General features: G+C 40.9%; 1 protein-coding gene across 2 annotated transcripts in view; it reads right to left on the bottom strand.

The window, feature by feature from the left end:
* Positions 1–5,882: 5,882 nt before the first annotated feature.
* Positions 5,883–24,999, bottom strand: part of LOC5569119 (serine-threonine kinase receptor-associated protein) — a 68,972-nt gene continuing 49,855 nt past the window's right edge. The window contains exons 2-4 of one of the 2 annotated variants that reach the window (XR_002500413.1): positions 6,429–7,094; positions 6,106–6,370; positions 5,883–5,983 (exon numbers count right to left, since the gene is read on the bottom strand). Coding sequence is in view for 1 of the 2 variants with exons in the window: in XM_001652672.2 (XP_001652722.1) it covers positions 6,162–6,370; positions 6,429–7,094 (875 nt within the window). In the remaining variant the exon portion in view is untranslated. Of the gene's footprint in view, positions 6,371–6,428; positions 7,095–24,999 lie in introns of both variants that reach the window. The other variant, XM_001652672.2, reaches the window with a different exon arrangement.

Raw genomic sequence — 24,999 nt, forward strand, 5'->3', positions numbered from 1 at the left:
CACGGTATTGGTTATATTTATTTCATGGGATAGACAAAAATATAATAAAAAAAAAACTGAACGTAGACCAAAAAGTTACGGTTCATACAAAACTCTACGTTTTCTCATACAAAGTGTTACGGAAGGGGAGGGGGTTGAAAATTTTCAATTTTAAGTGTTACGTAACGGATTTATGCAGCCCCTCATCAAAATTAATGTTAATTTGATTGTTTCATGAGTGCGCGGAATTAGGCATTCTTCTGCGCGGAATATGGAAAAGCGTTTAAAAATGCACGGAATTAGGCAATTTCAACAGAATATGGAAAAGGGTTTAAAAATGCACGGAATTAGGCAATTTCAACATGTGTACTATTTCAAAAATATCACGAATGTAAATTATGAATACAGTCTAGTTTATATTTTTCCCACAATCTAGAATAGATTTGTTAGCGATCCACCCATAAAGCTTTTTTGTTGATGCAATACTAATTTTTAAGTAACCATTTGAATCGTTTTATTCCTTAACTGCGCTGAAATACGGCACTTTACGGTATATACAGTGCTGTTCTGAATGATAGCAGCGCATGTCGATTTTCATACAAAATGCTCAACTTTGACATGCAGTAGTTTTGTTCTCTTTCAAGCAATCGAGCTAAAATTTTCTCCACAGAACTACAAACATGATTAATTTTGTAACTACAAAATTTCTGTTTTTTCTGAGTCCCTGCTAAAAAGTGAGACACTAGGTGAAATTTTTCGAAAAAATAGCAGTTTTTCATTTTAAAATTTTTCTTCTACAAATATTTGAAACATTTTCGGTTTAGGTGTAGGTTTGATAAGTAGGAGGTGATTGTTCCAATGGTAAGTGATATACAATTTAAAACTCTAGTGTCAAGCCGAAATTCAAATTTTTAAAACTGCTATTTTTTCGAACAATTTCACCTAGTATCTCATTTTCCGGCAGGGGCTTAGAAAATTTTGAAATTTTGTGTTTACAAAATTGAACATATTTGTAGTTCTGTGGATAAAATTTCAACTCGATTGCTTGAAAGGAAACAAAACTACATCATGACAAAGTTGAGCATTTTGTATGAAAATCGACATGCGCTGCTATTATTCAGAACAGCACTGTTATCCGATGAATGCTACTTGTGATTTGCCGATGTGAAAATTCTGTATTTATGTATTTTATTCGTACTTTCGTGATAGCGGAGTTTGGCTTTCAAAATACAGTATATGACCCAATTCGATCTCAATTGATTGTAATTAAACTTTTAAGACAATTTTCTTCCTTCAGTTCCAGCCCTTCAGACTAAGGATTCGTGTTATTTAACATCTTTGTCGGATTATCGTCGACCCTCTGCCTTACAAACTGTTTCAGACTAACTATCCTTTCAATCCCTTAAACAGTTTAACGTTCTTCTTCGGTCTGAGAGCTTTTGGCCTGCTATTTGTTAACCTAATTACTGCCCATAAACGCATAATTGTCCCATGTGAATAGGAAATCCAGCAAACATGGGACTGACATGCGTTTATGGGCAGTGTCCGATCACGGACAGTAGTTGACGAGGGCAATCCTTCCGGAGTGAAGGATCCCTGCTTCGGCGGCCAATTCCTCTTCGGAATGCCAGGGATGATCGGCCAATTCCTTCTCCTGAAGGAATGCCTGGGTTGTCGATAGCTCAGACTGTGAATATGGTTTCTTAACAACAGTCCTATAAAGGACTACTAGGTGGGCTGCTTCGGTGAGGGAAACACTTTTGATAACGGTTTTCGAACTAAGACGGTTTATTCGCGTGCCATACAACGGCTAGATACTGAATACTGAATGAATATATCTGTGCACGCAAGCTCCTTAAGTAGGCTGCAGGTAGAAGGACTCATTGCATGCACAGTGAAATGGCTTCGGTGGGAAATTTCCACTGTCTTATGTACTGGATGCTGCAATCGGTGGTCCGGGTGATGTGATGATGGAGAGCTCAAGTTTGACGGTAGGGTTGCGTGAAGTAGTGTGTGTGTGGTTCAGGTAGGAAAGGGTGTTTGTTAGTGGTGGTAGCCGAAATACTCGCGGCGACTCGAGATTAGTTATGTGCTTGTGTTACATGAATGGGAATAGGGGGAAATGGATTACATAGAGAGGATCAACAAGATGGTGAAAACTATGACTGAACTGATCAGGATTGAAGTGTTGCACACTGTTCGCGTTGTGCGTGAACATTCTCCCGCCAGCGAAAAGTGTGAAACCGGCGGATTTGAGGAAATTGGTTCTACAGTGATTTGTGGATTCATTACGGGCTGGGTATCTGACAGATTAGCAGAATCACTTACATTAACGGAAAGCGGATGTTGTTGACCTGGATTAATTACGGTGGGTTTGTTTGTAACAGTTTGATTCTGGTTTACAAGTAGTGTGGACGAACTAGACTTACGGTTTGAGTTACTGGGGAAAGAACGAGAATTCACTAAAGACTGTCGGGATTCTAGCAGAAGATCGTAAAGCGGGTTTTCAGCAATCGAGGTGGGAGGATTTTGTGACTGATTGGGTTTCAGGGGCTCATTTACTTGGATTGGTAACTGACAACTTTGCGGGTTTGTGGACTGACGGATCTGTTTCATGAATTGGGTATCTTCGAGGTTTTGGGAAACAAACGGATATACAGGGCTTCTTTTTCGTGAGATTGATCGTTTTGGGAAAGATGGAATATCAGGTGGATCGAGGGAGAGATCATCTGTGGGACTATACACTGTAAGACGGGGTGGACAGTTGTGACAGGAGGGATTTACTTGACCGGTTAACGACTGTACACCAACTGTGTACTTGTTTTGCTTAGTACGAGCAGAATTAACAGCTCCAGCGACCACCCATCCAAAACGGGTTTCTTGGAGGATAGGAAGATCGTCGGAGAGTTTGATTTGTCCTGGCATCATCAGCTTGAAGAAGTGCTGAATGCCAATGAGGAGATCGATTTCACCAGGAATGTGGAAATTCGGATCGGCAAGGGCAAATCCGGGCGGAATGTCCCATGACTTGATATCGATGGGAGCTGACGGTATTGGGCCAGTGACTTGATCGGCAACAAGACACTCTAACTGCGCATTGTATTCGGAATAACGAGATTGAATTCTGAGCTTCGCTACTTCTGACAGGGATGATTTTTGGTTGTTGGCTCCAACAATATCAACCTTTGTTGCGAGCCGAGGGAGGGGGTTTGGACGAGTTTACGAGAAACAATGTTTGCTTGGGAACCACTGTCGAGGAAGACTCGACAAGGCTGAATTTTACCATTGGCATCGAACACTTGAACCATTGCGGTCATCAAGAGACTGTTGCACATGTGGTGGGCTTTCTTGGTGGGATAGACTGCAGAAGTGGACTGTATACAATGGGATTTGATTTCGGAATCCGAATCATCGGATCTGGATTTGGGCGGAGACACATCAGATTCGATAGGGTGGAGAAGGGTGTGGTGTCGACCTTCACATTTCCAACAGTTAAAGAGGGATTTACACGCACTACTCCTATGACCCGTTCGCAAACAATTAAAGCAAGACTTGAGCTCTCTTACCTTGGCTTCTCGTTCTGGAACGGACATCTTGCGGAGGGCGTCGCACTTGAAGATTGGATGGCTTCCGTTGCCACACACTTGGCAGGTCGGTTCTGCTTGCTCGGTGACAGCAAAAGTCTTCATTTGGCTGGAACTCTTCGCTGGATTCGGCTTCATGGTGGGCTTCTCGATTGCGCCTTCACATCGCTCGAGGATTGCGCAGCGCTTCTTCAGGAAGTCCATGGTCTCGTTGTAGGTGGGAATTTGCTTGTGGGGCACCGTGGATTCCCACTCCATCCGGGTTCGGTTGTCCAACGCTGTCGCAACCAGGTTCACGACGAAACGCTCGGACATTCCAAGCATTTGCTCCTCCATCAGGGTCAGACCGTCGATGTGCCGGGTTACATCGTCGATCAGTTCACGGAGCTCCTTGGCACTGGGTCGGGACATCTTCTTCAGGTGTAGCATACCCAAGATGTGAGTATCTACGATGAGGCGCTTGTCTTCGAATCGTTCTTCTAGCAGCTTCCATGCGTGGGCGTAGTTGTTGGATTGCATGGTGCAATCATCGATGATTCCTGCTGCACTGCCGATCAAAGCTCGATCAAGGTGGTAGAGCTTGATGGCGTCGGAATCGGTGGAGGTTCTCATCACGTCGAGAAACATGGCCTTGAAGCGTGGCCAGTTCTCTGGTTTCCCATCAAACGTGGGGATGGGTGCTTTCAGCGGTTGCTGCTGGACGATGATGCGGGGTGCTTCTTCTTGCTGGCTTCTTCGTTGCAGTCTCATGTCGGTGGTGTCGGTCATGGACTGGATTAGCGTTTCGACTAGCATGCAGGTTTCGTTGTGCTGGGCTTCGAACACGATGTACGCTTCATCCTGCTCGATCAGCTTCTCGGCGGGCGTCAGAGTCACAATTTGGCGATGCAACTCACAATATTCCTTGTAGTGGGTTTCCAGATTCCGCTGGTACAGCTTTAGCTGAATCAAGTCCAACTGCACTGCTCCTGCGTCGGATGCTTCTTCGACGGAATTGCGGATGCGCGTCACTTTCGCTTTCACCTGTCCGCGTAGGTGAACAAGCGATTTCAGCTCCGCCATCCTCTCCTTCTGGTCGGTTTTCGTTGGTGTGTGCTCGATCGGCATCGAACACGGCGATGGTGCGTTTCGCTTCCGCACGACGACGACAGGTACGAACGTGTTTCGACACGTTCAACAAGTTGCACACGTGGCAACTTTTCGCACTGGTGGATCGACTTTCACTTCGGTTTAACTTTCCGCGGCGACGATTTCACGCACTCTCGGAACAGTTTATCCAGTTCTCTTTCGCACTCACGTTTCGCGAAATGTTTCTCACTCGCGACTTACTTTCGCACTTACGGAAGGCAATTTCCCTCATCGAAGCAGCAAGGAATATTTTCCTAAGCAACTCTGCTGAGCATCGACGGGAACAACGGGAACGATGGGCAATCGGTTGATTGCCAAGCCACGGTTGCGGGTGCAACACGCTGGATGCGGATCACTCAGATCCGGCTCGATGGGACCAAAATGTCCGATCACGGACAGTAGTTGACGAGGGCAATCCTTCCGGAGTGAAGGATCCCTGCTTCGGCGGCCAATTCCTCTTCGGAATGCCAGGGATGATCGGCCAATTCCTTCTCCTGAAGGAATGCCTGGGTTGTCGATAGCTCAGACTGTGAATATGGTTTCTTAACAACAGTCCTATAAAGGACTACTAGCTGGGCTGCTTCGGTGAGGGAAACACTTTTGATAACGGTTTTCGAACTAAGACGGTTTATTCGCGTGCCATACAACGGCTAGATACTGAATACTGAATGAATATATCTGTGCACGCAAGCTCCTTAAGTAGGCTGCAGGTAGAAGGACTCATTGCATGCACAGTGAAATGGCTTCGGTGGGAAATTTCCACTGTCTTATGTACTGGATGCTGCAATCGGTGGTCCGGGTGATGTGATGATGGAGAGCTCAAGTTTGACGGTAGGGTTGCGTGAAGTAGTGTGTGTGTGGTTCAGGTAGGAAAGGGTGTTTGTTAGTGGTGGTAGCCGAAATACTCGCGGCGACTCGAGATTAGTTATGTGCTTGTTTTACATGAATGGGAATAGGGGGAAATGGATTACATAGAGAGGATCAACAAGATGGTGAAAACTATGACTGAACTGATCAGGGTTGAAGTGTTGCACACTGTTCGCGTTGTGCGTGAACAGGCAGATTAGGGGCTGTTCATAAACCATGAGGACATTTTGTTTGGAAAAATCCCCCCGGTTGTTTTTCTTTGTAGTGCCCCCCACCTCCCCTCGTAGGGATTTCTTTTTCGTTCTACATACATCGGTCAACAAGTTTGGGACAACGCGATTTAATCGTTGAAAATAATAAATTACTATCATGTACGTGTTTTAAACCTATCAAAATTTTCAAGCAATGAATACACTGATTGCTGTCTAGAAAAAAAAAAGATATTTTAATTTCATTGGAATAATTACACTGTTAAGTTGGCGGGATAAATCATAAATTCCTGTGTTAAATAACACAAGAAATTAAAATAGAAATAAAAGTAACTTACCGGCTATTGATTTTCATTTTATTGAATTCAAATGATGTTCAATGCAGGTGTAGAGCTTAGTTGGCAGTCACTTCACGAGTAGTAGCAGTAGAATTGACTGTATTGTTGAGATCGGTCGGCTCAGTGCACTTCCAAAGGCCGTAGGTCTTACCAACTGTGGTCTGCCACAGTCGAAGTGTGCCATCCTCCGATCCACTTGCGTACAATTCTCCATCTGGGCTGAAGCTCACGGCATGAACGGGTCCGAAATGACCTTTAAAAGATTCTGAAAGGCAAAATTGAACATTAGTTTTACTGTAGACATCTTTCGTATCGTATCATACCAATTTCGTTGCCAGTTATGTAGTCAAATTTGTACATTTTGAAATCTTCTCCACCACAAACGAACATTTGTTTGTCAGGATGCAAGCTGGCTGAGCTGACTTTGGTTGGCACAACGATTTCCTTCATCTTCTTCAGTGTTTCCGTTTCAAAGAAGGCAACGTTAGAGCCATAGGTAACAGTCAATATGTTTCCATCTCGTGACAGCTCCAAACTGTTTGGATGTGCGTTGAATTCAACGCGCATGGTTTCCTGTCCACTTGTACGATCCCACAGGCGCATGGTTTTGTCATCAGCGCAGCTAATAACATACTTGTCGTTACGAGCAAATATGGCCCGTTTAATGTTACCAGCATGACCAGAGTATGATTCCACGGGTGTACCTGATGCGTTTAGATCAAATACTCTGACTAGTTTTTCATTGCTTCCAGTTACCAGACATTGACTATTGCTATCGAATGCAACCGTTTTTACAATGTGGTTATGTTGAAGGCTGTGTACTTCTTCGCCTGTCACTGCGTTCCAAATTTTTCCGGTAAAATCTGCAGCTCCAGATGCGGCCAGTGTGGCTTTGTTGTTGAGGGCAACACCCCACACGGCACCTTTGTGGCCTTCAAATGTGCCTACCCAATCTCCGGTGTCTCCAAGACGCAGCATTGGTTTACCATCTGAAAAATATAAAAATAATAATAATGAGTACGTGTTGCACAATCATTTTCTGTCTATTGTATTAGGTACCTATACATGTTTTCTATTTTAATTTTTTATTCAATTAATTGTTTGAACCCTTTCCCTCACACGAATTAAGTCGACTATTTTTATACAAAAATAGCGTTTTTAGGCAAAGTGCTTGGACAAACATTTTTGCAAATACACAAAATTTATGAGAATCAGTTCAACTTTTGAAATAAATAGTTGTTAGATTTGTCTAATGAACATAGAATCATGTTTTGATAACTATTGCATAGTTTTCATTTGAATCCGAAAATCAGTGAAGGTTTGCAGACCATGGTAAAGAGAGGTTTGACTTAATCTTACCACGAAGGTCGAAAACCATAAGAAAGAATTACCAGAAGATAGAATTCCATAAGGCGTAAAGGCCGAAAGACACCAGAAGGCAGAAAACGCAAAAGGCAGAAAATACCAAAATTTGAAAAACACCGGAAGGCAGAAAAGCACGGAACATCCGGAAAGTACCATGATTATAATTATGAGGGTCCAATCAAGATCCCTCATTTTTCAAAATTATGGCCATTGTCTAAATTTAGTTGAACACCGCTCCTTCAATTCATGGACGCAATATTTGATTGTTCTCTTGCAGAAAATGTTGAATGTCTTATAAGCGACAAACGATGCGCTCGTCAAACGTAAGAAAAGCAAAATATATTCTGTTTACATTGAGGTACCGGTGCCATTAGTGGATTACCCAAGCAAAAAAAAAAATCATAACATTTCCACTATGAGAGAAATATATAGAAAGATTAAAAAAAAATGTCTTGAGCATACAATTTCTTTAGTCACTATTGATACACGTATTCCAGTAGGGCTTTAGGACATTTCGTCGAATGACATTTGGTCGAAAGTACATTTGGTCGAAAGGACATTTCATCGAATAGACATTTGGTCGAATTGCTTTGGAACATTTATTGTGGTCGAATGACGTCCAGTTGAACGGAAATTTTGAAAGCTTATTTTCAAATGCTTTATTGGAGGATCATTTGGTTGAATTGATTATTGTTTTCTAAGTTTTGCAAAGTTGGTAATATAACGTATTCTTTTAAATAATCTGAATCATTAACTGTTGTTGAATAAAAAACGGAACATTTTATGTAGTCTTATTTTTAAATTCCATACATCTTTTTATTTGTGATTTGAAGTTATGCTAAAATCGAGGATTTCGATGGTTATCCAAATGAACTTTTTAGAAGTAGGTTTTTTGTATATTGACTGAAATATTTAGCTGCAGTGAATTTATTATTCTTTGAAAATATCATCATTCCTTGAAAAACTGCTCAACAAGTTATTTTATTACTCAACGATGTGAATATAATGTTTTATTATTTATTATTCTTTTGAAATATCATCGTTTTTCGTAACTGCTGATTTTCATCTGATAGAAGTATTCGGAGAGTGCTCGGGATCTTTCTTTGAATTTCGCTTACGGACATGGGTAAGATTTTTGAATGCGGAAATCAGAATTAAAACGGCAGGAAAAAAATGCTTCAAGGAAAACCTTTATGGTAAAGTGAATGTTTGGTGTCGATAACTCTACTTATTGCGACTTCCAGCTTAATAACATTGCTCAAGCAAAAATATGGCTTTGCTGACAATGTTGATGACCTCGGGTGAAAAACAGAGTTTGCAGTTAAAGCTGTTAATTATTAAAAAATCAAAATTGTGCTAATTCTATGCATCGGGAAAGGGAAGACGAGTTGACTAAGGCGACAAAAGTTGGCTTGCTTCCATTTGAGATCAGCATATCTCGAATCACAGAACATGCCTGAACGAAAAAGCAGCATGAAACGTACAAAAAACGCAAGGGGTTGATCAATATGCTGGGAGAGCGTCCATCAAATTGAATAACAAAATTTTGCTTATCGCATATAGATTGTTGGTAAAATGACTGATACTTTTTCAATTATTCAATCACTCTTGTATTAGCGACAAAATGCTACTCTCGACGATAGTCAGACTAAACGTAAACCTTTGTTTTTATACTATTTAGATTCGACCTCTATCTTTTCCACAAAATGCCGGTTCGACCAAATATCGTATGCTTTCTGTTGCAATTAAACCTTTTCGACCAAATGTCCATTCGACGAAATGTCCGTTGGACCAAACGTACTTTCGACCAAACGTCATTCGACCAAATGTCTTTCGACCAAAAGTCATAGATTTGATACACGTGTTCTTGTAGTTGTGCTAGTGCTCTAGTAGTAGCTGTTGATTCTACCCCATTACCCCGAATCCCATTACCCCGAATTCCAAAACCCCGAACGACCCATCACCCCGAATGACATTACCCCGAATTCCTATATGATAGGGAAATGTTATCAATATCATCATATCAAGATAATGGTAAATTCGGGGAAATAGCATTCGGGGTGATGGAATTCGGGGTAATGGTACATTCGGGGTAATGGAATTCGGGGTGATGGCATTCGGGGAAATGGAATTCGGGGTTATGGGGTAAAATCGTAGCTGTTCGGTAATGATACAAGGAATTTCAAACAAATTTGATTTTTACATACAGTCGACTCTCCACAACTCGATATTCTTCAACTCGATATACTCTATAACTCGATGGATTTTTCGGTCCCTTCAAATTTCCATACATCGTGCTCTCCATAAGTCGATATTTCTATAACTCGATATCTCCACTAGTCGATGTCCGGTAAGAGGTAAATTTCTCTCCATAACTCGATATCCATTTTAAAATAATTCTTATTTGGAGAAACTTGGTCTAAATCTTGTTTGGAGGTAAATAAATACTTACAAGTTGTTATAAAAGTTGAAAAACAGGTAAGTAAAAAAAAATATTGTCAGTAAAAATATCGTGATTTTCCGGGCATTTCGAAAAAAGTTTGCAAATTATAGTTTGTAAAAAACTAACAACGAAATAATATTGCTTGCTTACAGAAGTGATTATATATGTATTGGAAATAAAGAAATTTGGTTCTTCGATTTTGTGATTTTTTGTGTTGGTATATTCTATAACTCGATAATTCTATAACTCGATGGTCCCTTGAATATCGAGTTATGGAGAGTCGACTGTAGTTTTAACATTTTTCCCTCGGCAACTAAAATCTTTCGAATGAAGTATAAATAACATCTCTTAGGCATTTTTATACATCTATTAACAAAACAGCTTCCATTAGTTGATCCACTACTGGAAGACGACGACAAATAATGATGCAAGGGAGCTAAATTTCTGTAAAAATATATTATATGATTTTTTGAAAACATAAAAAGCTGAAATTTCTGTCAAATCGATTAAACTAGAAACGATCTAGGGGAATTAGGGGCATAATGGACACGTTAAGCAAATGTTCCTTTTAAGACCATAAAATGGTAAAGTATTTAATTTACCTCCGGCTAGTTTTCAAGTTTGATGTTAGTACGACGGGTTTGTACTTTGCTCAAAAATTAGATTCTTCCACCGCCTTGAAACCCCAATTTGAAACTGAGCATGAGCATGAGCATGATTGACCACCCGCAGATGCTACTCCGTTATTGCAAGAACAGCTGTACTTACACAGGGAACCAACAGACGCTACTCGGGATCAGTAGCATCCTCAATGTGTAAGTACTGGTGCTCTCATTATTATAACAAGCAATAACGGCGCCGGCTGCGTCCGAATGCAGGTCAATTTGGGGATGGGAGGGAAATGTTGACGTGTTACTTGCTTTATGGAAGCCGATGAGTCCTCTGCACTTCCACAAGTAAACACTGGGAGTTTGGATATGGGGTAGGGATTCGTTTTGGTAAACGATAAATATATAATTTGAAATGAATGCGCCTAACCGGATTCGCGATATTACTCGATAAACGCATTGAATGCCGAACAAGTGTTCGTCACTCGCCCCCATAGGAGCAAGCGACAAGATCAAAGGATCAAACACAACTAACGCGTTCCGCGACCCGCGACACTATTCAACCTTGCTACGCGAACGGCGCGCAAGACGATTGATCCTGCCCTCATCACTCGCCCCCACAGGAGCAAGCGTCAAGGTCGAAGGACCAAACACAACTAATTATCGCGGCACTTTTTTCACTACTGATCGACCGACGCGCGACATGTTTGATCCTGCCCTCGCAAGAGCAAGCGTCAAGGTCGAAGGATCAAACACAACTCTTATATGCCAATTTGAAACTAAGAAAAATGTATGTCAAATTTCAAAGGACAATTGAAGCAAAATAATAAACGTTCATACCGCCAAACATTTTAAATGCAATACAGATTTCATGTAGTGTACGAACTTGTGATTAAGTATGCATATTCTCAGAGATTCTAGGGGTGTCCAGTTCGCCCCACATGTTCATTATGCTCCTAATCCCCCTATCCAGCATAAAACAGAACACGTCGTTTTTTATCGGAAAATATACGTTTTATTGCATAGTCCAATCTACTGGTGCATTACAACCATAAATACCCTACATAGCAAGTGCTTGCAGTTGTGATGACAGGAAAACGATTTTATGCTTATACACTGAACGAAAGCTCCTGCCCCAAATTGAATGATTAGCAAATCACACGGTAGCAATCCTGAATATTCACCATTTTGAATGAACATAGAAGAATATGATGCATCATGCATTTCGAAGCGTCCGGCAATTCAATGCAGCATGGTAAACTACCCAGACTATCAAAATGTACGTATAACGAAATCACCTGGAGTAGAGTGTCCATTTCCCGGCCATTTTACTCGTCCCGGGATTCGGGACAAAAATCTATGCTTATCCCGGGAAATCCCGGGATCCCGGGATTTATCAAATTTTAAATGAAGCTAGCATTTTGGTTGAAATGGAAGTAAAAATTTAACAATACAACTTGTTTTTAATGAGATAAACAGATAATGTAACTTTTCAAAATAATATGTTAATTGCAGCAAATCACATTTCATATAAGACTTTCTTATTCTGATGAAGTAACCTAACAAAAATCAATGCTTAGCTTGACTAATTACGGATTTGCTATGGAATTTTTTTTTTCAAATTCTCTATAACACTTATGAATGGAAGTATGATTAAAACTTAAGTCATAATTTTAAAGCAATTTGCTTCAAACATTTAAAAAGTCATAACAACTTTAGAATAAAAGAAACGAACTGAAGTTTACTGCCGTAAATCGCAAGTCAGTCCCATCTGCATTTTGGTCAAAATTGAGTTGATATCAGTTTTCATTATATCTTCTAATGATCTTTCAGCTGCTCTAACGAGAAATCCTTTTTTTTTCAGTAAAATTAGGAAAATTGGCCCATAATGAAAAGTAAACGCATGTCAATCCCACTGCAGATTTTCGCATCGTGTTACACAAAAACGAATCGTTATTTTGTCGGTTCAGACAGACTACATGGTTTTTTGACGTTGTAAATATACTTGAAAAACTCCATCAATTCTGGATTTTTCGATGTTATTTTGATTTTGATGCATCATCAAATAGATGAGATCTATTATCACAGCAAATAATGCGTATATTTTAGTACACCCCAACCTCTTTTTACGACCGTTATCGGGGGGTCGTAAAAAAAATCGGTCGTAAAAAAAATCAGGGTAATAATTATGTTTTTGAAAAATGCAACGTCTAGATGCGGAAATACTGATTCGAGATATTCTGCAAAGTTGAAGCATGGGTTGAGAACTTTCCAAAATGGCCGTTCAAGTTTCCATATTTTGGTAATAGATGGCAACACTGCTCGATTGTTATCAAAAGAGCCAATTTTATGGGGGTGTGATATGCAAATACTAAAAATTTTTGAAGATAACGAATGTTCACCAAAGTTGAAGGAAGTGTTGCGTGCCATACAGTCGGCCGAATCACAAATGTTAATGTGGCTGGCAACACTGTTTAAGAAGAATAAAGTAAAGATCAAAACCATCAAACTTGAGCGGAACAGAAAAATATAATGCTTAGCAACATAGCAATACTCTTCAACTGTAGTCCAGTTTTTCATGAAGGGTTCAAAATTTTTTTCGTAGCTGGCAACACTGGTTAAGTGAAATTGCGCCAACAGGCAGTACAAGTGTGCATGCAACTATTGTTTTGCGGATATCTCAGGATCCTGACCACTTAGAAAGATGGCGTCTTCGGCAAAGTTGTTCAGTAGCTCAAGCGCTATCATTATTCTAGCCAAGAGATTCGAGATTTTGCCACCAGGCAGCGCTAGTGAGCATAGAATTTTTGTTTTCCGGATAGCTCAGGATCCTGACCACTTAGAAAGGTGGCGTCTTCGGCAAAGTTGTTCAGTAGCTCAAGGACTATCATTATAAAAGTTATGAGATTCAAAATTTTGCCACCAGGCGGCGCTAGTGAGCATGAAACTTTTGTTTTGCGGATATCTCAGAATCCTGGCCACTTAGAAAGATGGCGTCTTCGGCAAAGTTGTTCATTAGCTCAAGCGCTATCATTGTAAAAGTTATGAGATTCGAAATTTTGCCACCAGGCGGCGATGGTGAGCATAGAATTGTTGTTTTGCGGATAGCTCGGGATCCTGGCCACTTAGAAAGATGGCGTCTTCGGCAAAGTTGTTCAGTAGCTCAAGGACTATCATTATTCTAACCAAAAGATTAGAAATTTTGCCACCAGGCGGCGCTAGTGAGCATGAAACTTTTGTTTTGCGGATATCTCAGAATCCTGGCCACTTAGAAAGATGGCGTCTTCGGCAAAGTTGTTCATTAGCTCAAGCGCTATCATTGTAAAAGTTATGAGATTCGAAATTTTGCCACCAGGCTGCGATATTGAGCATAGAATTGTTGTTTTGCGGATAGCTCAGGATCCTGGCCACTTAGAAAGATGGCTGTAGTTATTTGAGAATATTTTCTCAAAACGTCTTTGCGAGCCAAAATTAGACCAATAACTGAATGTAACTTGTTTCTTGGTTTCTAACCAGTTTTTCCAAGCCTGCTTATTATTAGATGATGTCTGAACAGATTATTTGAATACACTTCCATTACTTCCTTACATTACTCCCTGTATCTACTCCTTCATTCAAGAAGTATTAAATTAGTGTTTCTTTTCATTGGCGATAAAACATATATATAAATATATATATTTTTTAACGATATTTATTAGCTCTATTCATATTTAACAGGTTTAAAATTCTTAACTATTTTTTTTATTTATCCGAATATTGTATAAAGTAACATGTCCTTAAACTTGGAAGGTTTCTTCGATGCACGATTTGGCCTTCTTTGTACATCCTCTAGTATGGGGCATTGCTCTTGATGATCACTCGATTTTGAACAACTTTCATGGGAGTTCGTGATTAAACCTTCTGGTACCCTTTTAACATCCTGAACGTTCCTAGAAAACTGAATACCACGGTCGCTACAAACAACTATTTTGGCTCCATCTCTAGCAATAACAATGTACTTTTCAGAACTGAACGTGGGGTCACTTTTACATCGTTTGGATCTGCATAATACCACAGTATCGCCAACCACTATATCCGAAGGCTTTGCTCCTCGCTTCTCGTCTGCATATTGCTTGCTTTCCAACTTTGACATAGCATCTTTTTCTCGTATTTCCGACCGATCCAGATTATTTTCATGTTCGTTCCAAAGATGAGGAAATGTACCACGGAATTTCCAGCCTACTAAAAGCTCGAAAGGAGTTACCCCTAGACGAGATAACGGCCTTACTTTGTTGTGCATATGTACGTATCGGTCCAGAGCGGATTTCCAATTTGCTTTATCGATTCTTGCTGCCGCAAGCGCTTCCTTGATTCCTCTATTTTGCCTTTCTATTGCTCCGTTTGATTGGGGACTCAGGGGAATAGATTTCCATACTTTCACACCTTTGTCCTCCCATGTCTTGATAAATTTCTCACTTTGAAATGGGGGCCATTATCACTCTGAATGGCCAATGGGTATCCCCATAGTTCAAAAATTCGACTCAAAGCTAGATTAGTAGCATCGGCATCAATTGTTCTCATTTCGACAACGTAGAGATATCGCGAATAAGTATCGACTACTACTAAGAACTCTCCATATCCAAAGTCCTTGTCCGTGAAAAAATCAATTTGAAGAATCTCCCATGGCCCGTGTGGAAGAGTTCGACTGGACAATGGAATTGGCGGGTTTTTATGCGATAAAAGAAGACATGTTTCACACTTTTTAACATACTCGTCTGCTTCCTTGGCCAACCCTGGCCACCAGAAGTATTCACGAAGAATACGTTTCACAGAAAGTGCTCCCATATGGCCTTCATGAGCAGATTTCACTGCTTTGCCGCGTAGCTTTCTTGGAAGAATGATTTTACTGTCTTTGAATACCAGAGGACCTAACAATCTAAGGTTCTTGGCCTCGGACTCAAATCTTCGCAATCCTTGTTCCCATTGTCCGGAAGTTAAGGCGTTTCTTACTTTTTGGAGTTCTTCATCTATTTCAGCTTCGATTGTAATTTCGTCCCATGTGATTTCCATCATGCCCACGTCAAGAAAGTAAAGTAAATGTTTCTCATGCGTTTCATCGAACGATTCTGATGGCACAGGTTGAATCTAATAATAAATGCAAAAACATATTCTAAAATAATTTATCTTTTTATGAAAAATACGAAAATTACCAATCTTGAAACTGCGTCTGCAATATTCATGTTTCCAGGGACTCTTTTAACGTTGAAATCGTATGTTTGTAGGCGCAAAGCCCATGCTTCAGCTCGAGATACAGCTCGTTTTCCAATTCTGTGTTGCCCGTTAAATATAAATTCATTTGCTTCAGCGTCAGTCCTTACAGTGAAAAACTTACTGGTGAGGTATATTGAAAACTTCTCAATTCCCCACACGATTGCCAACGCCTCTTTATGTGTATGTGGATATCTTTGTTCAGTTTCCGAAAGAGCTTTAGAAGAACACGCAATGATCCTTGCTTTGTATGAACTATCATACTGGACCAAGACGGCCCCCAGTGCATACGGGGACGCATCAACATATAACTCGGTTTCATCGTCCCGACTGTAATATCCTAGAACTTCGATCGCCTTTAATGCCTGATCTTTGAGATAGTTGAATTCAAATTCTAAATTTGTATCCCAATAAAACTGGTCAGACTTCACCAAATCTCTCAGATTTTTAGTTTTGTCTGCCCTATGGTATATGAACTTCTCAACAAATGTAATCAGACCAAGGAAGCTTTTCACTTCTGCCAAAGACTGCGGCCTTCGAAAGCCCTTGATTGCACTAACTTTCTCTGATTCTATGCTCCAGCCTTCTGATGATAAAGTAAACCCAAGCAAATCCACTGAAGCCTGTGAAATTTTCGATTTTTGCTGATTTATCTTGACATTGTGATTTTCAAACCGATGCATAACTGAAATTGGAAAATATACTCAAAACTCTGTGTGGCTTACGTAAAACAATAATGAATTTACCCTCACGAAGATTTGCGTCATGTTCTTCTTTAGTATCGCCGAAAATTAGCACGTCATCTAAATAATTAACCACCCCTTTGCAGCCAGCAAGGATGTCTGTTTGCATTATCTCCTGAAAAATATCAGGAGCGTTGCATAGCCCGAAGGGTAGTCGGCAGTAACGGTACATAGTATCACCAGCGAAAAAATTGGTCAAGTGACGGGAATCTTCGGCCAGCGGTACGTGATGGAATGCGCTTGAAAGATCAATGGTCGAAAAAAATTTTGCACCATGAAGTTCCATCAGGATTGACTCGAATGTTGGCATTTTGAAAGGTGTACGAAATATGCATTTGTTAGGCCCACGAAGATCGATCACTAGACGAATATCGGCCTTTCCTTTTGGAACTACCAACAAGGAGGAACAGAACGATCGGTCCATAGATTCAGTCACTTTTTCAATAATACCTGCGTAATGAAACATGAATGTATGATAACTACAGATATAGCTAAGAAGGCGTAACAGAACAAGCAGTCCATGAATTCATCAGTAATACCTGAAGATAAAAGTTCCTGCAGCATGTGTTTTGTCCTATCCTTGAACGCTGGTGGAATATGCGTAAATATGTTCCGAGCTGGAGCAATTTCTTTGTTATAATGTAGACGAACTGGTGCGATATTGAACATTGGAAACTTCTCTGATGACACGGAACGAATATAAGGTGCATAAAGCTCGCATGGCCATGCTAGATCATCTGTATCTCGAATCGGAACGTTGAGTCCAACTGCCAGAACACTATATCTTGATGCTGTGTTGAAACCCAACAGCGATCTGATTTCATTCACTACGTAAAACTTCTCCATCGACACTGGACGATCATCCGATATGAATAAGATAGCACTGAACGTAGCTATAACTTCGATATTGCTGCTTGAAGCATATGCCTTTAGAGGTTTATCCGTTGCATATTTTAAATTATAAATATTCTCTGGATTAGAGAGTATAAGATCGAAGAAATTTTTCGTAATGGTGTTGACCTGGGCGCCTGAGTCAATGAAGAATAGAATTTCCACACCTGCCACGCTAGCTTGAATCAATGCTTCGTTTTCAGATTGGGGTTTGTTTGAAGATATATCAATTTTACCGACATTGAACGGGACTCTGTTTAAACCTTTTTCGTTGATTGCTGAATAATTATAACTGTTCTTGGAAATGTGATACGCCTCGATATGGGTTGTTGCAGCTACGATTGTCTTGCAGTCCTGCAAACCAAAATCATGTTTTATTGTACAACTAGTTCATTTGCATTTATTTTATTTTATTAATCATGATATAAAATTTCATTGCTGCTATTATTTACAAAAGCTTTTTTTTATCAAATTCAAGTAATTTAAGCAATTCTAGAGTAACAACAAAAGTCAAATATTTATAGCATTTAAAACGAATTACTCATCATTAGCTGAATCCAGTACCTGTGTTGATTCCTGTGGTTGGTCCTCCACCTTCGAAATGATCGCTACTTTTCGTGACGGTTGTTCATCAGTATTGTCACTTGAGCGTTTCTGTCCTGTCCGACCTTGAACCAATTGTTCCGTGCAAGCACGTGCAATATGCCCCATTCGATTACATATTCGGCACACTCTGTCAGCTAGGGGACATTGCAGCGAAGAGTGGTAAACGCTCCGACATCTCCAACAGAATTTCGTTCGCGGGGAGCCCTGACCGCGTGACTCAAATCGTCCTCTTCCATTGCCACGAAAGTGTCGATTACTGCCTGTTTGTCTTTGCTGACCATAATATTTCTGAGCAGAGTTTGTTCCTTGATGTGAAACTGCCGCAACTACAGCGGGTTGGACCGGTACGGCCGATTTTTGCTTACGTTGAAATTCTTCCTCGTTGAATTTTTCTATCTCGCTATCTCGAACCATATCTATGAGATCTTTCATTGATCCTTGCTTGGTCCAGTTTCGATATGCCAGTGCACGCACAGTACTGTCATTGGTGCCTTTCGTAATTGTCCTCGCAATCGCTTCCATCTCTTCATCGCTGGTGTACTCACATAACTTGGCTGCGACACCGATTCGCCGCACGAACTGTATGTTTCCTTCGTTTGATAATTGGCTCAAGTTCATCAATTTGCTTCTCTGTGATAGTAAGTACGCTCTTGATCCATAATAGTTGTCTAAGCGAGCGATGGCGTTCGAGTAGGGAAATACCATTTCATCAGGCATGCCCGGAGCTGAAACTGTTCCATTGAAGATTTCCAACAGTCCTGCGCCTGCCTTGATTTTAAAAATTCCCATCTTCATGTGCTCATCCGTCGTGTTGATTAAATTCAACGATGTTTCCAAAATGTCCTTCCAGCGTAGGTATGCTTGCTTGTCAACTTCGAATTCTCCATCGGACGGCTTACATTCCGGAACACTCAGCGTACTTAATGAAAGATTATTCATAGAGGCCATCATCATCGACTCGCATGTAGCAGTCTGCCGCTCGGTGCGTATTTCACTGGATTGTGCCGCCGGACTATGCTCACCGAATTCCGACACAGAAGATGTAGCGAGATTCACGTTATTGGCCATCTCTTGAAGTTGTGCCCTGAGTGATGCGTTTTCTGCTCTCGACGCTTCTAGTTCTTTCTGGAGCCTTTTTTTCGATGCCGTTTTTTCACCTGCCTCAGCCACCTTTTTTTGAAGCCGTATGCTGGTCACTACATAAATTCAAAATCATATATATATATATATATATATTTTTTTTCTCCAATTAATCTTGAAATGCTTACCCATTTCTCTTCAATTTTCTAGTTTCCATGATCCAATATTGAAATTAATTTATCTTAAATCAGATCTTCAGATTTTTTTTTTCGCTTATGTACAGCCTTAACAACTGAATGCCTGAAGTGATTTTTTTTCGTATGCGCATACTATGTTACGTTTCCAAGAGACAGGAAAACAAACCATATATCAAAACGACGCGAAGCGTCGCCTCAGCAGTTTACACTGAATGAAATACATTGTCGTATTTATCACGTATTGCCAATTGACAATTTGTTCACTTGTTCTTTTATATATCTACAATTAATATCATGTATTTTTTTTTAGTATTATGAATAAAATGAAATTTGCAACGATCTTGCAACAACAGATTATTTTTGAGGCTTTTCTTAAACAATGACATCAAATTCTTATTTTTCTTTTTTTTTTTTTTTTTGAGAAACGTGAATCACTTTTTAGTTCAGTGTGCAACAAAAGCTCTTTATTTTTTTTCAGGCCAAGTTTGTTATTTCTATGGAAACCTCTAGAAGCTCTGTTTAATTTGCTCATTGATTCAACATTTTATTTTCTGTCCGCATTCAAGCTATTTTCGACTGCCATCGGAAGCCATTTTTTTTAGATTTCTGCCCATTTCCGTCAGAATCTATTTTGCGGTTCTCTGCCTTTGTCCATCAGAGACCATAATATTTTCGCGAATTTCCGCCTATTTCCATCGGAAATCGCTCATTCGTCTCCGCCCATGTCCGTCGGAGACTACTTTTTTTTATATGTACAATTTTGAGTTTCTGCCTTTGGCAATCAGAAAACTCACTTTTTTCTTATTTTACTCTACTGACTGCGCCAATGTAGTTATTTGAGAATATTTTCTCAAAACGTCTTTGCGAGCCAAAATTAGACCAATAACTGAATGTAGCTTGTTTCTTGGTTTCTAACCAGTTTTTCCAAGCCTGCTTATTATTAGATGATGTCTGAACAGATTATTTGAATACACTTCCATTACTTCCTTACAATGGCGTCTTCGGCAAAGTTGTTCAGTAGCTCAAGGACTATCATTATAAAAGTTATGAGATTCAAAATTTTGCCACCAGGCGGTGCTAGTGAGCATGAAACTTTTGTTTTGCGGATATCTCAGAATCCTGGCCACTTAGAAAGATGGCGTCTTCGGCAAAATTGTTCAGTAGCTCAAGCGGTATCATTATAAAAGCTATTAGATTCAAAATTTTGCCACCAGGCGGCGCTAGTGAGCATGAATTTTTGTTTTGCGACTATCTTAAGATCCTAACCACTTAGAAAGATGGCGCCTTCGGCAAAGTTGTTCAGTAGCTCAAGGACTATCATTATAAAAGTTATGAGATTCAAAATTTTGCCACCAGGCGGCGCTAGTGTGCATGAAATTTTTGTTTTGCGGATAGCTCAGGATCCTAACCACTTAGAAAGATGGCGCCTTCGGCAAAGTTGTTCAGTAGCTCAAGGACTATCATTATAAAAGTAATGAGATTCAAAATTTTGCCACCAGGCGGCGCTAGTGAGCATGAAACTTTTGTTTTGCGGATATCTCAGAATCCTGGCCACTTTGGAAGATGGCGTCTTCGGCAAAGTTGTTCAATAGCCCAAGGACTATCATTATAAACGCTATGAGATTCAAAATTTTGTCACTAGGCGGCGCTAGTGAGCATAGAATTTTTGTTTTGCGGATATCTCAGGATCCTTATCACTAAGAAAGATGAAGTCCTCGGTAAACTTGTTGAGTAGCTCAACTTTGCCCAAGACGCCATGTCTATGTAGTCAGGATCCTGATATATCCGCAAAATAAAAGTTTCATGCTCACTAGCGCCGCCTGGTGGCAAAATTTTGAATCTCATAGCGCCGATAGTCCTTGAGCTGATGTACAACTTTGCCCAAGACGCCACCTTTTTGAATAGTCATAATCAAGAGCTATCCGCAAAACAAAAATTATATGCTCACTAGCGCCGCCTGGTGGCGGTATTTGAAATCTCATAGCTTTTATAATGATAGTCCTTGAGCAACTGAACAACTCTGCCGAAGACGCTATCTTTCTAAGTGGTCAGGATCCGGAGCTATTCGCAAAACAAAAGTTCTATGCTCACTAGCGCCGCCTGGTGGCGGAATTTTGAATCTCATAACTTTTATAATGATAGAGCTTGAGCTACTGAACAACTTTGCCGAAGCCGACATCTTTCTAAGTGGCTAGGATCCTTAGATAACCGCAAAACAAAAGTTTCATGCTCACTAGCGCTGCCTGGAGGCAAACTCTAAAATCTCTTAGCTATAATAATGATAGTCTCTGAGATACTGAACAACTTTGCCGAAGACGCCATCTTTCTAATTGGCCAGGATCCTGAGTTATCCAGAAAACAAAAATTCTATGCTCACTAGCGCCGCCTGGTGGCAAAATTTTGAATCTCATAGCTTTTATTATGATACCGTTTGAGCTACTTAACAACTTTGTCGAAGACGCCATCTCTCTAAGTGGTCTGGATCCTGAGATATCCGCAAAACAAAATTTTTATGCTCACTAGCGCCGTCTGGTGGCAAAATTTTAAATCTCGTAGCTTTAATAATGATAGCCCTTGAGCTACTGAACAACTTTGCCGAAGACGCCATCTTTCTAAGTGGTCAGGAAAGCACAAACAAAAGTTCTATGCTCACTAGCGCCGCCTGGTGGCGGAATTTTGAATCTCTCAACTTTTATAATGATAGCGCTTGAGCTACTGAACAACTGTGCCGAAAGCTCCATCTTTCTAAGTGGCCAGGATCCTAAGATAACCGAAAACAAAAGTTTCATGCTCACTAGCACCGCCTGGTGACAAAATTTTGAATCTCATAGCTTTATAATGATAGTCCTTGAGCTACTGAACAACTTTGCCGAAGACGCCATCTTTCTAAGTGGTCAGGATCCTGAGCTATCCGCAAAACAAAAATTGTATGCTCACTAGCGCCGCCTGGTGGCAAAATTTCTAATCTTTTGGTTAGAATAATGATAGTCCTTGAGCTACTGAACAACTTTGCGGAAGACGCCATCTTTCTAAGTGGCCAGGATCCTGAGCTATCCGCAAAACAAAAATTCTATGCTCACTAGCGCCGCCTGGTGGCAAAATTCCGAATCTCTTGGCTAGAATAATGATAGTCCTTGAGCTACTGAACAACTTTGCCGAAGACGCCATCTTTCTAAGTGGCCAGGATCCTGAGCTACCTGCAAAAAAAAAATTCTATGCTCACTAGCGCCGCCTGACGGCAAAATTTCGAATCTCATAACTTTTATAATGATATCGCTTGAGCTACTGAACAACTTTGCCGAAGACGCCATCTTTCTAAGTGGCCAGGATCCTGAGCTATCCGGAAAACAAAAGTTTCATGCTCACTAGCGCCGCCTGGTGGCAAAATTTTGAACCTCATAGCGTTTATAATGATAGCGCTTGAGCTACTGAACAACTTTGTCGAAGACGCCATCTCTCTAAGTGGTCAGGATCCTGAGCTATCGAGAAAACAAACATGCTATGCTCACTAGCGCCGCCTGGTGGCAAAATTCCGAATCTCTTGGCTAGAATAATGATAGTCCTTGAGCTACTGAACAACCTTGCCGAAGACGCCATCTTTCTAAGTGGCCAGGATCCTGAGCTATCGGGAAAACAAAAATTCTATGCTCACTAGCGCCGCCTGGTGGCAAAATTCCGAATCTCTTGGCTAGAATAATGATAGTCCTTGAGCTACTGAACAACCTTGCCGAAGACGCCATCTTTTTAAGTGGTCAGGATCCTGAGCTATCGGGAAAACAAAAATTCTATGCTCACTAGCGCCGCCTTGTGTCAAAATTTTGAACCTCAGCGTTTATAATGATAGCGCTTGAGCTACTGAACAACTTTGCCGAAGACGCCATCTTTCTAAGTAACCAGGATCCTGAGCTATCCAGAAAACAAAAGTTTCATGCTCACTAGCGCAGCCTGGTGGCAAAATTTTGAACCTCATAGCGTTTATAATGATAGCGCTTGAGCTACTGAACAACTTTGTCGAAGACGCCATCTCTCTAAGTGGTCAGGATCCTGAGCTATCGGGAAAACAAAAATTCTATGCTCACTAGCGCCGCCTGGTGGCAAAATTCCGAATCTCTTGGCTAGAATAATGATAGTCCTTGAGCTACTGAACAACTTTGCCGAAGACGCCATCTTTCTAAGTGGCCAGGATCCTGAGCTACCTGCAAAAAAAAAATTCTATGCTCACTAGCGCCGCCTGATGGCAAAATTTCGAATCTCATAACTTTTATAATGATATCGCTTGAGCTACTGAACAACTTTGCCGAAGACGCCATCTTTCTAAGTGGCCAGGATCCTGAGCTATCCGGAAAACAAAAGTTTCATGCTCACTAGCGCCGCCTGGTGGCAAAATTTTGAACCTCATAGCGTTTATAATGATAGCGCTTGAGCTACTGAACAACTTTGTCGAAGACGCCATCTCTCTAAGTGGTCAGGATCCTGAGCTATCGAGAAAACAAACATGCTATGCTCACTAGCGCCGCCTGGTGGCAAAATTCCGAATCTCTTGGCTAGAATAATGATAGTCCTTGAGCTACTGAACAACCTTGCCGAAGACGCCATCTTTCTAAGTGGCCAGGATCCTGAGCTATCGGGAAAACAAAAATTCTATGCTCACTAGCGCCGCCTGGTGGCAAAATTCCGAATCTCTTGGCTAGAATAATGATAGTCCTTGAGCTACTGAACAACCTTGCCGAAGACGCCATCTTTTTAAGTGGTCAGGATCCTGAGCTATCGGGAAAACAAAAATTCTATGCTCACTAGCGCCGCCTGGTGGCAAAATTCCGAATCTCTTGGCTAGAACAATGATAGTCCTTGAGCTACTGAACAACCTTGCTGAAGACGCCATCTTTCTAAGTGGCCAGGATCCTGAGCTACCTGCAAAAAAAAATCTATGCTCACTAGCGCCGCCTGGTGGCAAAATTTCGAATCTCATAACTTTTATAATGATAGCGCTGAACAACTTTGCCGAAGGCGCCATCTTTCTAAGTGGCCAGGATCCTGAGATATCCGCAAAACAAAAGTTTCATGCTCACTAGCGCCGCCTTGTGGCAAAATTTTGAACCTCATAGCGTTTATAATGATAGCGCTTGTGCTACTGAACAACTTTGTCGAAGACGCCATCTTTCTAAGTGGCCAGGATCCTGAGCTACCTGCAAAAAAAAAAATCTATGCTCACTAGCGCCGCCTGGTGGCAAAATTTCGAATCTCATAACTTTTATAATGATAGCGCTGAACAACTTTGCCGAAGGCGCCATCTTTCTAAGTGGCCAGGATCCTGAGATATCCGCAAAACAAAAGTTTCATGCTCACTAGCGCCGCCTTGTGGCAAAATTTTGAACCTCATAGCGTTTATAATGATAGCGCTTGTGCTACTGAACAACTTTGTCGAAGACGCCATCTCTCTAAGTGGTCAGGATCCTGAGCTATCGAGAAAACAAACATGCTATGCTCACTAGCGCCGCCTGGTGGCAAAATTCCGAATCTCTTGGCTAGAATAATGATAGTCCTTGAGCTACTGAACAACCTTGCCGAAAACGCCATCTTTCTAAGTGGCCAGGATCCTGAGCTACCTGCAAAAAAAAACTATGCTCACTAGCGCCGCCTGGTGGCAAAATTTCGAATCTCATAACTTTTATAATGATAGCGCTTGAGCTACTGAACAACTTTGCCGAAGACAC

The sequence above is a fragment of the Aedes aegypti genome, chromosome 2, assembly GCF_002204515.2.
Source record: "Aedes aegypti strain LVP_AGWG chromosome 2, AaegL5.0 Primary Assembly, whole genome shotgun sequence".
Taxonomy (NCBI): Eukaryota; Metazoa; Arthropoda; class Insecta; order Diptera; family Culicidae; genus Aedes; species Aedes aegypti.